Source organism: Hemibagrus wyckioides, linkage group LG19 (genome assembly GCF_019097595.1).
Source record: "Hemibagrus wyckioides isolate EC202008001 linkage group LG19, SWU_Hwy_1.0, whole genome shotgun sequence".
NCBI classification, from domain to species: Eukaryota; Metazoa; Chordata; class Actinopteri; order Siluriformes; family Bagridae; genus Hemibagrus; species Hemibagrus wyckioides.
Window position 1 is genome coordinate 17,112,776 of NC_080728.1, and position 17,062 is coordinate 17,129,837.

Below are 17,062 nucleotides of genomic sequence, written 5' to 3' on the forward strand. Positions count from 1 at the left end.
CAGAGCACTTAACTACAACTCGGCATGGTCCAATTGTTTACAAGACACCAGACTGACTGCTGGATTCCTCTTTGCTGGCCTTTTCTTCTTTCATCCCCACTTTTAATGATGACGATGGTGGTGATCATTTCACACAAAGATATTAAGCTGTCAGGTAAAGAGTGGTATTTATTCGTCTGGCCCTTTTTCACCCCTACATCACTATAAGATCTACATCTCTAACACTTCTTCATCCAACACTAGGAGTCAATAAGGACTGAGTCGATGCAAAAATGAAGAATGAAACATGGCCAAAAGAAAAAAAAACATTAGAGGTTATAGTTCCAGGAAGATCATCAGAGCAATGCTATGATGTAAAAACGGTCTGTGAGAGTTTCAACTAACATCAGCCAACATTTCCTTTCCACTTCTCCAGCTGGGGGTCATGATGTCAGCAGAACTGAGGTGGTCTTTATAACCTCAGCCATAGAGCCTCGTCCTGGGGAACAGAGATATAAATCTCTCCCCCCCAAGTTCTTCTTGTATCTGAAAAGGCAGAAACTGACCAAGCAACCAGACCACCTCGACTTGTTCCTCTTGATTCAGACAAGCAGAGGCTTTACCTTCGAGGCTTTTCTTCTTTTCACCTTATCACTGAATGACTTGGAATCAACACTAGGAAGAAAACCATGGCTTCCATGGAGACGGGTATTGGTATATGGTCTATTGCAGAAAATGCTCTGATATCAACATCTGGTTCAGGTTCTACAATATGAAGCATGCCTAGTGTAAACTGTTGTGCTAATAAACAAAATATCAAGAGGACGAGCTACAGCATCTTCCTACAATACAAGCAAAACATCTTGAACATAAAACTCTACAGATGATGCTAGATACTAGGACTATGTTACTCTTGATCAATCAACCAGGATCAGACATCAACAATGGAGGAATTTCATCATAATGCAGTACAGAAGGTGCTTTCCTATGTTCTAAGGTCTAATATAGACAACTCATCAAAAGATATAGTAATGGGAGTACACTTTTCATAGCCACTATGTAAACTGGGCAAACAGGACCTGGGCTAAATAAAACGCTCTCCCCGGTTGATTAATACTAAGTAGGTTACTCTTTTCAGTGTTCGTATCGGTGTCAGTGAGTACCAAGCTACATGTCCTTGTTCTCTGCATGTGGGGGGAAAAATAGGTATTTCTGTATTTATCCATCTCTCTGTACTACAGGGTGTCTGAGAAGTCGGGACTCAAAGGGAATATGTTGAAAACAGAAAAAAAAAATGTAATGATAGATCAGCTGAGAAAGTGCGTGGTGAACATGCTGCATATAATAAACACAAAATGAAGTATATGTAATTTTACTCTCACTGGTTCCTGTGAGAGGGATTTTCAGACACTCCACATGATGATGTATAAATATCACTTAAAGAAAAAAATTAACCGAATGTCAACAAGTGACAGGTCTGGTGCTTACTAGGTGAGACAGGTGTGTGTGTGTGTGTGTGTGTGTGTGTGTGTGCCACATGAGGGAGCTGCTCAGCCTGAAGTCTGGACTGCAGTCATGTCTCTTGTTCTCTCTAGTCAGAAGTGCTGCGTCTTTTTCACTCACCCCTTGCAGGAATGTGTGGAATCTGTAACAGCAGCAGCTGGCGAGAGGAAAGCAGCCCACACCACCGCACCTCTAGCATGGAAGTGGCACACCGCTCTCCTCCTGACCTCACCCCTCTTCACAAATCCACTCTATTGTGATTCGCTTTTATTAAGCAGACAACAACCGGCTCTTTCTGCTCTTCTGCTTTATGTAAACCCTAACAGACATGCAGTATGGCCCAAGAGTGGCATTTCGGTGAAAAGAAGCCTCCCTGCAGGGCCGAACAATGTTCCTGACACTTCACGGATAAACGGCGAACAAAAAAATAAGTTATACAAGCGTCCTTGGAGCTTTACAGGAGGACGACATGTCAAGAGAACATCACAAACCTGTGAGTGAAGTGACCTCTTTTAACTGAAAGAAGAGTGGGAAATACATCCTGAGAATGAGTTTTAACTTAAAGTAAATAATAAACCACTTGCAGCTTTTACTAGTAATGGTGTTACGGGAAAATAATCAACAACAGGGTGGTGTGATCCGGCCTGAGGGGAACTGGAGTAACAACTCTAACTTTGAAGTTTATATAAGATTATTTTTCTAATAACATCCTTGAAGTGTTTTATTTCCGTACAGTAATTTGTTAACAAGTTTTTCTTGTTTTTTTGATAGGATTATGTAGTTCCTAGAAATGAGCCGTTACCATAGAAACGCTAATGCTTTATTAAAAAAGAATGTTAATATGCCTCCCGGCATTATGAGGTCAGGGCTGCTGTCACAGAAAATGAATGGACACCTCCTGACCAATCAGAAGCCAGAATATATGGATGTATTCTGCGAGTGGGTTTGAAGGTAGTCGTGTAGAGTGAAAATCCTGCACTCACGTTTTCAGCGTGCCTGACGTCATGAGCTCCGTCACCAGTACGATGCACTTGCGGCCTTTGGAAGGAGACTCCCACGAGTCGTAGAAGCGCACGATGTTGGGGTGCTGCAGACCCTTCAGCATGCCGGCCTCTTCTTTAAAGCGCTGACGCTCGGACTTGGACAGCTTACGGTCCTGTATCGAAACGCAACAGGGAGGGAGAACGGACACATACGGTTAGACACTCAGCACAATCGTTATACTAGTAAACAAAATCTTGAGCTAATACGCAACATACATTAGCAAAACATAAAGCCATAAGAATATATTATTTAATATTATTATTAATAACACAACAGTTCCAGATCATTGAGAATTGAAAGCCTTTAAATAAAAATAAGTATTCAAATCTGATGATATGAAGCAATAGATTTGTATAAAGGATCAAGAGGGAGACAGTTCGATTGAGAGAGAGAGAGAGAGAGAGAGAGAGAGAGAGAATATAAGCCGTGTTCACTGCCTATCCATCTAAACATACGACAAGTTACAGATTTATTTATATAATATCATATCGTGACAATTATGAGAAAACTCCAAAAAATGTCAGTCTCTCATAATTAGATGGTGCCTTTAACGCACTGGGAATCCAAACATCACTTTAATTATTCATTCGGCAAGTTATATTCTTTCACAAAGTCATTTATTCCTGTATACACGCTCAGACGTAACCCGCTGCACGCGCTGATATCCGACAGTCACTCCAAGTTTATTGTGTTTAGCGTCTGGACAGTTGGAGAGCCGCCAGTGTACAAAGCTGAGACTCATCACTGCTTTAATGCACACACAGTTATTTTCCAACACCAGCATCTGCAAAGCATTAGCAACTGCTAATCCCCATGAGAGAGAGAGAGAGAGAGAGAGAGAGAGAGAGATTAAAATTACAGAGAGAGCAAGAAAGAGAGAGAAAATAGAGAAGACAAACAGAAAGACAGAAAAGACAGAGAGACAAAATAAAGGAGAGAGCTGGTAGAAATGGGAGAGGCAGATATGACAGAAAGACAGAGAAAGGCAAGAGAGGCTAAATGAACAAGAAGGAGACAGATAAAGAGAGCAGGGAGAGCATAAAGTGGACAGATAGAGAGAATCCAAGGGAGAGTAAGAGAACAAGAGAAGGAGAGAGATCAATTGAGAGAGAGATTAAATTTATAGCGAGAGCAAGAAAGAGAGAGAAAATAGAGAAGAGAGAAACAGATATATTAAAAGGAGGAGAGCAAGAAAGACAGAGAGACAAAATAAAGGGAAAAGGGTGATAGATAGAAAAGGGAGAGGCAGATATGACAGGAAGACAGAGAAAGGCAAGAGAGGCTGAATGAACAAGAAAGAGACAGATAAAGAGAGCAGAGAGAGCATAAACTGGAAAGATAGAGAGAATCCAAGGGAGAGTAAGAGAACAAGAGAAGGAGAGAGATCAATTGAGAGAGAGAAATGGAAAGAATAAAGCTGAGAACTAAATCTTTAGAGCTGTGAAAAGCTCTAAAAAAAAAAAAAAAGTCAACAGATATGAACCTGATCCAAATTTTAATCAATATTTAATACAAGTGAAAACTGAAGAATTTTCAGCATAGTCTTTAATGGAGGTAGAGAACAGAAACATATATGGAGAGAACTAATTTGAGGCTTCTGTAATTTTCTTGCACCTTACCAGAACCTAAATATCAACAACTCTAGCATATACATATTACATATCTGTAACCCACTTCCTCACTGAACCTTTCACGCTCTTTCAGCACACTGCACGTAGAGCTGCAGAGTCACAGAGCTGAAGCTGGGAGCTCTACATGACCATGGTGAGGAAAGTGCACCTAGAGGTCTTCGACACGTGGTAAATGCGTATCTTGGCAGGCCGCAAGCATCCTTTTTAACACCCTGCTGCTTAAAACACAAACACAAGCAGACGTGTGTTCTTTCCATTTACTTAATACATATAATTACAGCAGTAGGCTCTGCTTTTTTAAATCACTGACCTTTGGTCAGTTGAGTGACCATCCCAGGTACCTACAGATTTTTTTTTTTTTATTAGAAAAATCAAGTCGATGCTTCTGAACAGAAATAAACACTAAGGTTTTATTCTCAGAGCCAGAGAGCTAGTTTAGCTGCTCAACTGTTCCACAGAAGCAGGAAAAGCTCTCTCAGGTATAAGAGCTATCGGGGTTTTTTACTGGAACTCGATAGAAGGATTGCATTAAGAGTCGTTCAACGGAGCAACACAAACCCCATTAGGTCCATGGCTACAGATGGAGTCTGATCACACCATTAGCAGAAAGTCAGTTGGGGGGCAAAAAAGAAAGGATCAATGCAATCATCGGATACGATCTGGACAGAGGAGGCGGTGCAGCATCTTGGAGAGACTCGCCCATATAACACTGCACTTGAATAACCCGGAGAGCAGCAGCGTTTGCAGCACCGGAGCCGAAATCACTGAAGCCAGCAGTTTTGTTTTTTTCCCTTTGGCACCCCAGTAGAACAGCAGGGAGCGATGGAAGCGGCAGATCAAAAGATTCGCACCAACAAAGTGGGGATTAACCCAGTGATAAAGCCAAAAGCTTTTTTATCTCTCTCTCTCTCTCTCTCTCTCTCTCTCTCTCATATCATGCATTTCTCACTACTACAAGAATGAGCGTTCTGCCGTCTTCCGCATTCATGGAAGGAGTCTCCAGTGTCCGAGTTTCTTGTCTGATTCATTTGTTTCAGGGACCTTTAGGGATCACTTTAATTATAATCAAAAGCAGATGAATCAATTAAGAAATTGAATAATTGTTCATTTGTTCTGGTGTTGAGAGAGAGAGAGAGAGAGAGAGAAGAAAGCAGACATACTGCTCTTGGTTGTAGCAGTAACTCTGACCTGAGTCATTGATTATTTTCCTGTAACAGCATGCACCATCATGTTTAACGACTTTCCAGATGATTCATTTATTTGTTTCCTTTTTACAGCATGTGAAAACGAGAGTGAAACGACGTCTCTCGTTAATTAAGGCACGGCGAGGTGTATAGATTCAGGATCATACAAGCATGATGATCTTCACGTTGCATACACTCCCACATTTCATTCTCACCCTGTCCATTCACTCCTTTTTGCATTTGTGATCGAAGAGACGAAAAGAGGCTGCGTTTTCTCTTCTGCTTGAACTGCCATGACATCTGCACAAAGCTGAAGAGCCAAAAGGGGAAAAAAAAAAAATTGGCACAACGCCCTGGTTTCTAGGAACTGTGCTCTGTAATGGTGACAGTACTTTTCCATAATAACACAATTCAAATGGGAAAATCTTGTTTGGCGTCTTGCAGAACACTAAAAAAAAAAAACGATCAACTAAACGCATAGGTTGCTCTTATCTGTCGTTACCGTGATTGAAAAGCGAGCTCTCGTCCTTTTGGCATGGTGAGCACTTTGTCAGAGTTAATAGACGAACAGAGAGTTCATCGTCCGGAGAAAACTCCCGTCCCTCGTGGCCTTTGAGGGATTCATATTTCACCCTAATACGCACCTCGCTAAAAATAAGTCTAAGGGCTGATACTCGCAGCGTGCTGGATACCTAATGCTCACGAGCTTAAGAAGCTGAGATAAAACAGGAATTGCAAAAATAAAACCCCTTTCGACTGATGTGTGAGTGAAATACAGTCAGAGGGAGGAGAGCAGAGTAATAATCCAGAAGCATGCTGGCCTCGATGTGGGCCAGGTCATCACATGGCTGCTCTCTCCAAGCCAAATTATGCAATAGCCATGACGAGGGATTAATCCATCACCCTTCAGGGACAAATACATTTCTGTCTGTATTGCACAGTGCACTGATAAAGAAGGAAATGAAGGCACTGGTTTAAACAGCGAGTCCACTAGTCAAACAACAGGACGATCATGAGGTTAAACCTGCCCTCTATTAGTTGAGAGTGTGAGTGAGCTAATGCTGCCTCTCATGACCGCTCTCTTCCCTGCAAACATCATAAGACTTCCTTCATTTGATGGCTTCAAAATATTCACAGTGCCTGTTTTTTCGGTCACGAATTAGAGACAGCCCGAAACGTTCTCTCTGGATGTATAAGGCCAGAATAATGGACTCCAGATCACCCACAGAGTAAACACATTGAGCTCTGGAAGTGTGAGCCACGTGCTTTCCACAAGCTCATTGCACTTCTCGGCTGCCAGAGAAAGAGCGACCTGGCTGCCGACTTGTTGACGAGAAAAGCAAAATGTTTACTGGCTCACTCTCGTTCTCGCTACGGTCACATGAAGCCCAGGTCATCAGTTCACATTTCCCCATCCACTGCAAGCTCATGCTTCTTAATTAGGAGTTTCAAATGACCCTGAATGCACTCAGCAGCCGTGCCTGAACCTTTCCATTTCAACACTTATGATCAATATGGAGATGGTGCTATAAATCAGCAGACGTGAAGAAAAGGGAAAAAAAAAAAAAAAACACCGCCAAAAAAACACCTTGAAGCAGGACAGAACTTTCCAGAGGGTGTGTATTCGGGATTAAACCCATGTGGGTGGTTTTCCCTAGTGAGTGTTTTGTCGTTGATCCTCTCCCACTGAGAAATTCCCCAGTGACCCTGAGAGCAGGGCATCATATCACCCATCCTGAGGGCTTTCACAGTAAGGCACATGACACAGGAAACAGAAAAGGAGAAATGAACAGACTTGGAAGGCATCTGCTTTGAGTAAAGGGCTACCACTTCAAGCAGACGGCAAACAAAGAAATGAGTGTAACAGCAAATCGGCTCCAGTGCCTGCTTCAAGGCTTACATCAGAACATATGTCTTCACTATAGGTTCGGTAAAGCGTTAAGGAAAAGAGAGAGTGTTCACATGCTCAGCAGTCATCGGAAAACTTACAGGAGAACGCTGGGGTCTTCCATCATGTAGGACAGCTACATGATGAATCAAGGTCCATAAATCACATGCACTAAATCTGCATATGGATCTTCCAGATCACGTCCAAACTTTCTGGATTTGGTCAGCTTTGACTTATCAGGTTCAACCCAAATTCTTGATGTCAAGATATCCAAGATGCTAAATTACACTACACTGTCAAAAGTTTTGGGACACCCCTCCAAATCATTGCATTCAGGTGGGCTTGGTCCCTTAGTTCCAGTGAAAGGAACTCTTAATGCTTCAGAATACCAAGACATTTTGGACAATTTCATGATGCCAACTTTGTGGGAACAGTTTGGGGATGACCCCTTCCTGTTCCAACGTGACTGTACACCAGTGCACAAAGCAAACTCCATAAAGACATGGATGAGCGAGTTTGGTTCCCACAAAGTTGTCCAAAATGTCTTGGTATGCTGAAGAATTAAGAGTCACTGGAACCAAGGGGCCTTGTTTCCCTGTTGTTACTGTACAACACATTCGCTGACGCTAAATAAAATCAAGTATCCCGACACTGTCCAGTCAATCTCCTCACCGCATGCTTAAACCGGCCAAATGTGCAGCCCTGTGAGCCGCTACGTAATGACAACTGCTCTCCTGACCTATGTAATCCCTCAAAGATATGACACTCTTCATATATATATTTAAGAGCCTCCATCAGCTGCCGCCATTTGCATCAATTAAGGCTTGAGAGGTTTCCATCTGATCCTCATTTTCCCCGGCTGAGTCAATAAAGAGCTCCTGCTGAACAGAGACTGAATCACTGTGCACTCCAAAATCCTGACCGCTGAAAAAGGGGAATAAGCGATCAATGGCAATTTAATTCAACATGAATTTTTTAAAGATCAAATACACAATGTGAAACTGGAAAAGATTCATTTTTGCTAGTTTCATAGCAGTTAAAAAAGCTGATCTAGATTAAATAAACTCGGGTGTATAGTCGATTTACCTGATAAACCTATGACTGAAAACATTACCACATGGCAAAAAATAAAAGATTTTTTCCAGCTTTATGTATTCAGTAATAGTTGTTGACTGAAAATGGCATCTGATGAAGGCTGAACATAATAAATGAATAAAAAAATATACATGTCTTTATTTGATCTCATGCATCTCCTGATTTTGTTCAATATTTATTCATCCATTTTTTTTTGCACCTCATTAGGAAGCAAACCACCATCACACAGTGTCCTGGTTTTTCAGGACTTCCTACTCAAATCAGAGACGACGAAGCGGATTTCCACATGCTGTGAATCCGTGTCCTTAATCAGATGGAAAACAAATAAATTAACCCCAGCAGCAGAGCACATGGAGGCCACATGAGCTTATTAATAAACCCTGAAAACAATAACCACAAAAATAGCTACCAACAAACAAAACAAAACACACAATCGGGGAAAAAAGTGTGTGGGGGACTCGGTGAAAACAAGGCAGTTTCACATTGATCCTCCGAACAACATAAATGCTGTAAGCTGCTATCTCGGTCAGGAGACAAGGACTCCTCAGTTCTGTCGGCTTTCCATCATCAGATGCGGACAGCGAGGGTCAGGAGGTCGGACGAGCTCGGCATCAGAGCCCAGCACACAGCGCCCCAGTGTCACCCAGAGACAAGCTCCTTTGTCCAACAGACGGACTGAGAGTGAATACAGACCTGCGTCCAGTTTACTACAACAACCGCCACTCGTTCTCTCTCATCCAGTCTAAACCGCTACTTCACATTCTGGACAGGACTGAAGTGATGGTTTTGTGCGTTTTAATGATTTCATCACTCCTATACAAATGCACACTGTCACTGTCCAGTGAAGGGTACTTTGATTACATTATACTATTTTTTAATAGGAGACGTTAGTGTCAAAGTGGAAAGCGCTGTCTGCCCTCTTCCTCATACATGAGCTCACAGTCGATGGTGATTGGCTGAGAGAGGAACAGTGGTACACCAAAGTTTACTCTTTGGAGCCACAGACAGCTGAAAGATCTTCAGAACTTAAACACACAATCACAACCCTTTCCGGTTGCCCCACGCAAAATACATGAACTGTCACAAACCACTGTAATACTGGAAATCTTCAGAAGGAACTAAAAAAAGGTTCCTCCTCTGGGATTTTAATCCATTTCAGAGTTTCATTAAGCTGCCACAGTGATGTCCAAGTACTTTACATGTAAACATCACACATCAGTGCCACTCCGTGTCTGAGATTTTATATGTCCTTTGGTCAAGATTATAATGGGGGAAAAAATAAAAATAAAAATATGCGTATATAGCCTCTAGCTTGCAGGGTGATTCAGGCTGCCTAGACTTAGTCCAAAACCAGACATACTGGATGATAGGGAAATAAATCAGGGAGCCAGAATTAAAAAAAAAAAAAAGCCAGCAAAGCAAAGGCTACTCTAAAACTAACCACTCAAGTGCACAGAACTAGAGACCTATTTAAGAGAGAAACTGTTTCTTGGAAAAGCAAGAAAAAAATCTCTCTCACTCAGCAAAAAAAGAAAGAAAGAAGAAGGATGCAACACTTACTGCAGTCGGATATTTTAACCCTGAAAACTGCTCTGCATTATGGTACCGCTTAGTTCAGGATTTATGTACAGCTGAATATCACAAATGACAGATTTCCGGAAGTTTACTCTGATCTTTTCTAATCCCATAAGCCCATGAGCGCCAAGAGACTACGGCTAATCTGCTAACCAAACAGCAACGGTCGTGGTGGTGGTTATTTCTGCCTTGAAAATTTCGCAAAAGGGCCTCGATTTTGCATCATCGGGAAATACGAGTCAAAGAAAACAGATTAAAATTGAAATAAAAAGAAAAGATTTTCATGTGCTGATCCAGATACAGATTTAGATCCAAGTTAACGCCTTTATGATTACAGCAGCAGGTGTAAGTCTGCAGTCTCAAGGATGAGATTATTGGGCATGACTGCTTTACTGGGTCCATCACAGCAGATTGCTTATAAATTACACCCTGGTCTTTTGATAACCCAAAACCAGTTGTTCCTGAAAGCCACAAGAATGCTGCTGAGGGAAAATTCCTGAAGGAGATCGCTCCTGGTGGAGTCCAAACCAAACCTGTGCTGTGAATGATGAGTGTTCTGTAACCACATCCTGCTTATTTTACTAAAAACCTGAGGATGCATTCCTCCGACGGTTCACAGAACAGGAATCCGGATATGACTCCAGCAGCACAGGTACCATCATCTCCGTCGAGTTCCTGCTTCGACACGGAGCCAAATACACTGAGCTTCCCTCAGAGTCTATTTGATTTAGAGCTCGCTGTGGGTCTCATGCCGTACACAGAGCAGCTGTAATCTTCTGGAGATAAAGTGGGGTAAAAGTAGGCCTTGTCTTTGTGTTCACACACCTCCACATGAAAAGCCTAGGCGCCCACTCAGTCACACAGGGATTAGCTCAAGCGCCAAATAAAAAAAGCCGGCAAGAATTGAGAGTCCTTGCCACCTCTTCCAGTTGAACCATTTACATTCAAACGTGGAGGAGCAAACAGAATGAGAAATGCCTCTCTTCCTCCTTGCTGGCCTAGAAAAAGTTTTACTTTTTAGAAAAGTAAGGAAAAAAAAAAAAGTGACGCTTTGTGCTGACAGGCATGTCAGAGAGTCCAAATTTCTGGTTAGGACCTCAGCAGGTCATGTCTGCTCAGGATGAACTCTTCCACATGAGCATCCATCAGAGCAAAGTGGCTTCAGGCAGCACTTCAACCCAGTTTCCGCGGATCCTCGTGGTAGGCTACGCCAGAGGGGAGCCAAACAGCGACGGCTAACAATAGCTTAAGCAGACTGGGGCATGACAAACATTTGAGGGACTAACAAACATGGAGAGAGAGTGACATGTGCTGCTGCGCCCCGTGTCCTAAACTATTTCTTGCAGGTGCTGCGGCTCGTCACGCACGTATTATAGTCTAATTATAATATACAGCTGTCAGAGCCAGCAGAAATCCTCAAACTGGAACACTCGGAGACTCACAGCTACCCCGATGCTCCAGCCAAAGGTCTGGGTGATGGTAACGATTCCTTTTTTTGTGAAACAAGCAGTAACAAAATTACGCAAGAAAAAAGCGAAAATGATGAAGTTACAAAACAAAAATATGTTTTATATACAGATTTCCTGACAAGTTCAGTCCACTAGTGCAAGACTGATGGGGCAAAAACATATATATATATAATATTACTTACACGTTACATAATAAATTATTACATGGAAAGCTTGAATACAATCAGTATAATATCAGTATAAGTCACTGTGAACAGTGATCGGGCATAACATTATGACCACCTGCCCAATAGTGTGTTGGTCCGGCCAAAACAGCCCTGACCCGTCCTGCACTGTGTATTCTGACACCTTTCTATCAGAACCAGCATTAACTTCTTCAGCAATTTGAGCAACAATATCTCGTCTGTTGGTTCGGATCACACGGGCCAGCCTTCGCTCTCCACGTGCATCAATGACCGTTCCCTTCTTGGAGCACTTTTGATAGATACTGGCCACTGCAGACCGGGATCACCCTACAAGAGCTGCAGTTTTGGAGATGCTCTGATCCAGTCATCTAGCCATCACAATTTGGCCCTTCATCAAACTCGCTCAAATCCTTACACGTGTCCATTTTTCCTGCTTCTAACACATCAACCTTGAGGACAAAATGTTCATCTGCTGCCCAATATATCCCGCCCACTAACAGGTGCCATGATGAGGAGATAAGAGAGGGAGAAGTAAGTGTTCATCAGCACAGCAGACAGCTGGGTGGACACTGAGTCCTGGCTTGACTTCTTCACAATGAGTAATGAAAGTGAGGGATCGGTCATGATGTGACTTGTATCAGTGACGGCCTGAGGGACCACGTTTCCACACAGCAAGGGGTTTTTCTAGGTTAACATGTAAACATTTCTCTAATACAAAATCACTCCACTCCCGAAAAAACATCCTCCTTTCAGGACTGTATATCTGAAATGACTTCACCAAAATAATCCACACTTTTCACCCCAAATATCATCCATCATGCTTTCACAACACTTTCCATAAAATGGCCGGGTTGTGAAATCTTTTTTACTTTGAAACGAGTGTGGAGCTGGACGTTGCGACACTGTGCCCACGTCAACACGAAACACACCCATAAAACCTAATGAAACCCTGCTACACACTAACGACAGACCTAAATCTTTCCATGCTCCAGCTGAAAGCTTTTATTTGGGTGTAAACTCATGAGTCTCATAAGAAAAATTAAAACAGGTCATCAGGAGTGGAGTTCTGCTTATTTAAGAAACCTGTTGAGGGGAAAAAAAAACCCATGAAAACATCTGTGTTAAGAAAAAGTCTTAATACTCTACAAATGCAAACATATTAGGATTGTGAAGCAAACCCTAATGACTCAAACCTGGGTTCCTCCCAAAGGTATTATTCACTTCTTCTTCTCCTTTAAAATAAACAGTAACAAAAAGAAACAGGTATTTTTAGTAAGTGCACTAATTAATCACGGATAAATTGCTTGTCATGAGATAAGAATGAGCCTTGATTTAGATGACTGCTTGTGAATGGCATTGTCAGTCACAAAGCTGGATGTCATTTCCTGGTGATGAGAAAGACAGGAAATAAAGACTCATTCATCATAACGTGACGGCTACCCTCGCACGACCGATTCATAACGTTGCGCAACAAACTGAGCGTGCAGGACTTGTATTGCTTTGCTTTTCTGCTCACTACGGTCGTAGAGAGTGGTGTAGCCGTGACATCAGCTTACAGGACCTGTACACAGACCAGGATTTTATACACTAAACAAACCAATGACGGACCTGCTCTATTTTTCTAAGCAATTATTTCAGTAATATTTGAATAATCATTACTTCAGGTTCAACTGGGGTGGTGGTGGTGGTCAAGCCCCAGCACAACCAAGTTGCCACTGTTGGGCCCTTGAGCAAGGCCCTTAACCCTTTCTGCTCCAGGGCCGCTGTATCATGGCTGACCCTGCGCTCTGACCCCAACCTCCAAGGCTGGGATATGCGAAGAAAGAATTTCACTGTGCAGTAATGTACATGCGACAAATAAAGGCTACTTCTATTTCAATCAGCTAAGCAGGGTGTCATTATAAAACTGCTGGAGTTAACTCAGGAAGCTTTGCACTGCACTTCATTTTCATTTCATTTACAAAACACTTCCCCACAGCACTCCCTCACAACATCCTGAACATTTTATTACGCTCGCATCGAGCCAAACTGCCTAACGCAACCTATTCACTAACTCCACTGTCCTCAGGTGGATTATTCAAGCTCTGAGTATCATGGAAATCTGTAAATGTACTAGTCATTTTCTCAGCATTTGTATATTTAAGACTCATCCCTGCCCGAAACATGACCGCTTCCGGCAACAAAGTTTAAAAAAATAAAAAAATAAATAAAAATATGTATTATAAAATACAGATATTAGATATATTTACATTTGTCTGGTAATAATTAGCATAATTATAATAATTGAAATAACTTTATTAATAAACTATTCTTAATATTTTTATTGTTGTAAAAAATACAACTATTAAATATATTTACATTTATCTTGTATATTTATATTTGGGCTGCTTCTTCTTCTTCTTATTATTATTATTATTATTATTACAATTTAAACATCAATATTACTGCCACTAATAATAATTACCATAATTATAGTAACTAAATAAATAGTTTTATTAATAATTTATTCTTAATATTTATATTGTTGTTATACACAAAAAAGACAAAACTATGTATTATAAAATACAAATATTAAATATATTTACATTTTAACTTGATATTTATATTTGGGATTATTATTATTGCAATTTAACACCATTAATATGACTACCATTAATAACAATTATCATAATTGTAATAAATGAAAATTAATAAACAATGAATAAATAAATAAATAAATAAAACAATTAATAAACAATAAATAAATAATTCTTATTATTCTTATTTTAGTTATACACGTTCATATTTTGTATAAAATATACATAGTATATAGGACACATAGTATATATTAAGAGAAAATGACTCCACTAATACATTTACAGATATGATCTCTGTGGAGCTTAATCATAAACATGTTCATTTTACGCATTCATTTTAAATGTTTACATAAACATTTATGCATACATACTCTCCACCATCCAATTGATTAGGAACACATGCATACATGCAGTTATCTAATCAGCCAATCAGTGAGAGATGGGCTGGTTTGTGTATTTCAGAAACTGCTGAACTCTTGGGATTATTCTGTAGTGTTTAGACAGTATGGTGTGAGAAACCAAAAACATGGAGTGACAGTCCTGTGGGTGGAAAGAGCGCGTTGATAAGAGAGGTCACAGGAAAATGGACAGACTCAGCATGCTCAGTATACTGAAGTTTAAGGTAGATGGGTTACAACAGCGGAAGACCACATCGAGTTCAGGTAAGAACAGGAATCTAAAACTGAAGAGCAATTAAAATAAACAAACAAACAAATCACTTGGTCAACTGTACAGCATGGGTGAATTTGTGTCCATGTGCTCCTTAGATTTCTAGCTGGCTGACGAAGAGGAACCTGAAGTGATCACCTGCTGTTGTAGCTCGAAGCTGGATGGGTTGCGTGTGCTGAACTGCTTTTCAACTGACCTGACCTGCATCGGCATGATTTCATTCACTGCGCCACATAATCGGCTGATTAGATAACAGCATTGTGTTCCTAATAAAATGGACAGTGAATATAGAGCACAGGTATATATATATATACTAGGCTTACCTTTAAATCCTTTAATTGTTAGTAATAAATGATCATTAGCCAAACCCTACAGTGAATGAATGAGCAATGACCTGAGAGATCACAGCTGCCTATGAGTATGAGCTCATCTGTACCAAAGGTCACTCTGCCCATATCTACACCTGCTTATCCGGATCCAGCCTCACTTCCTGCTGAACTCGCTGAACATCCGGTCTGGGTTCAAGCGGTAAAGAAAGAAGGTAGCGTTATTAATAAAACATGTAAAGAGTGTGATCCTGGCGTGTTATATAAAAAAAAGCGAGAGGGAGGGGTGGGGGGGGGGCGAGGAAAGAGAGCAGGTATAATTTTACAGCCTGATAGCAGATCAGACGCTAATAAGCACTTATTACGCGTAAAAGTGTCACTTCAGCCGACTAGTTAACTCGTGCACTTTCATAAAAAGCGCCAACCCTGCAATTATAATAAAACAGATCAGGAGTAAGTACTTTTATGAAAGCGTACACGGAGGGAGAGGTGCAAAATATAGATTTCTTATTCTTATCTCCTACACCGACGGCTGACAAAGGCGCACGCGATCCCTTTGTGTTTTTTGTAGCTCACTTGGGAAAAAGCTCAGAAAAAACGACAGAATAAAGGCGAGCGAAGAGGAGTTTGTGTGGAAGAAAAGACATGACCGGTTCCCCTTTTCACTCGCTCCAAACTGATTTGTTATGTAAGGGATGGAGCACTCGGTAGGGGCATTGCATTACAGGAAAATAAATCAACGTGTGATGAAGTGGCGTTACTCCTACCACCATCAGCAGGATTTTCTACTCGTTTAACGCACTAAAGTGTTTTATTGTGTTCTTACAACACAGCAGTTTACCAATCATACGATAAAGGAAGAGAAGTATTATTAGTAGTTTACTGTTCCGTTTTATTGTTCCTTTACGTTATGTAAGAGCAGCTACATTACCAGTGTCTCAAACTGCAGCTTAATTGTTTATTTTAATTAATTAATTAATTAAATAAATAAATAAATAAACAAACAAACGTGAGCGTCTGCACGTGATGATCAGCGTTGCCGGGGAATTTCTCCAAGTTAATGTTGTTAGTCTTAGAGAAAGGGAAGGAAGGAAGGAAGGAAGGAAGGAAGGGGAACAGAAATCCAGCTAAAAAAATAAAACAGAGAGAGAGAGAGAGAGAGAGAGAGGAGAGAGAGAGAAAGAAAGAATAGAGAGGTGGAGAAACAAAAAGAAAGAACTACAGTATAAAAGAGCAGTGATCTATAATGAAGGAGGGAAAACAGATCATGTTTATGTTCACTGACATCATTACTGATAAATAAGTAAATAAAAGACTGATTCATGGTAAGGGTCACATCGTGTCAAATATCATGATAACTGTGAGGTTTTCCCACACTCTTTTATGCAAATTTTGAAAAGAAACACACACAAACACCCTGAATGGAAAAACATAAAACCATGACTTGCTCAACTAAGCTGGAAAAAATGATCTATTGATAAAAAAAAATATGGGTGAAAGAGCGACGGGAACAGGTTTCCTGAATAAACAGAAGAGAGGCCGAGGACGCTTCGATTATACATCTCGACAAGATAAACATGGCTTAAGAGGACACTCGTGGGCTGTTTGGTATTACTGCTACACCCTACTGTACATCAGCTCCAGATCAGGGATTTTCACATAACTGTAGCTGATGGAGGGGAATCCCTTCTGGTCAAATATTTCAAAGAATCCCCAGCTTCAGGGATCGGTACGAATTTATCAGACCGATAATCTATTATTATTATTATTATTATGATTCCTGAGTTCACCTTTAAAGCCTCAATAATCAATCACTAATAACTCAGGAGTTTAATATTTCCTTCGATCGTACGCTCCGAGCGTTGTCCTTGTTCTCTGCTTGGTCCTCCGAGACCACGGTGTGGATGAAGCTGATCAGATCTGATGTATATAGTAAAC

General features: G+C 40.9%; 1 protein-coding gene across 15 annotated transcripts in view; it reads right to left on the bottom strand.

Moving 5' to 3' along the window:
- wnk1b (WNK lysine deficient protein kinase 1b) overlaps positions 1 to 17,062 on the bottom strand; it is an 88,095-nt gene that overhangs the window by 45,289 nt on the left and 25,744 nt on the right. For all 15 annotated transcript variants that reach the window (XM_058416920.1, XM_058416918.1, XM_058416917.1 and 12 more), the window contains exon 3: positions 2,466 to 2,638. In XM_058416920.1, the coding sequence (XP_058272903.1) occupies positions 2,466 to 2,638 (173 nt within the window). The remainder of the gene's footprint in view (positions 1 to 2,465; positions 2,639 to 17,062) is intronic.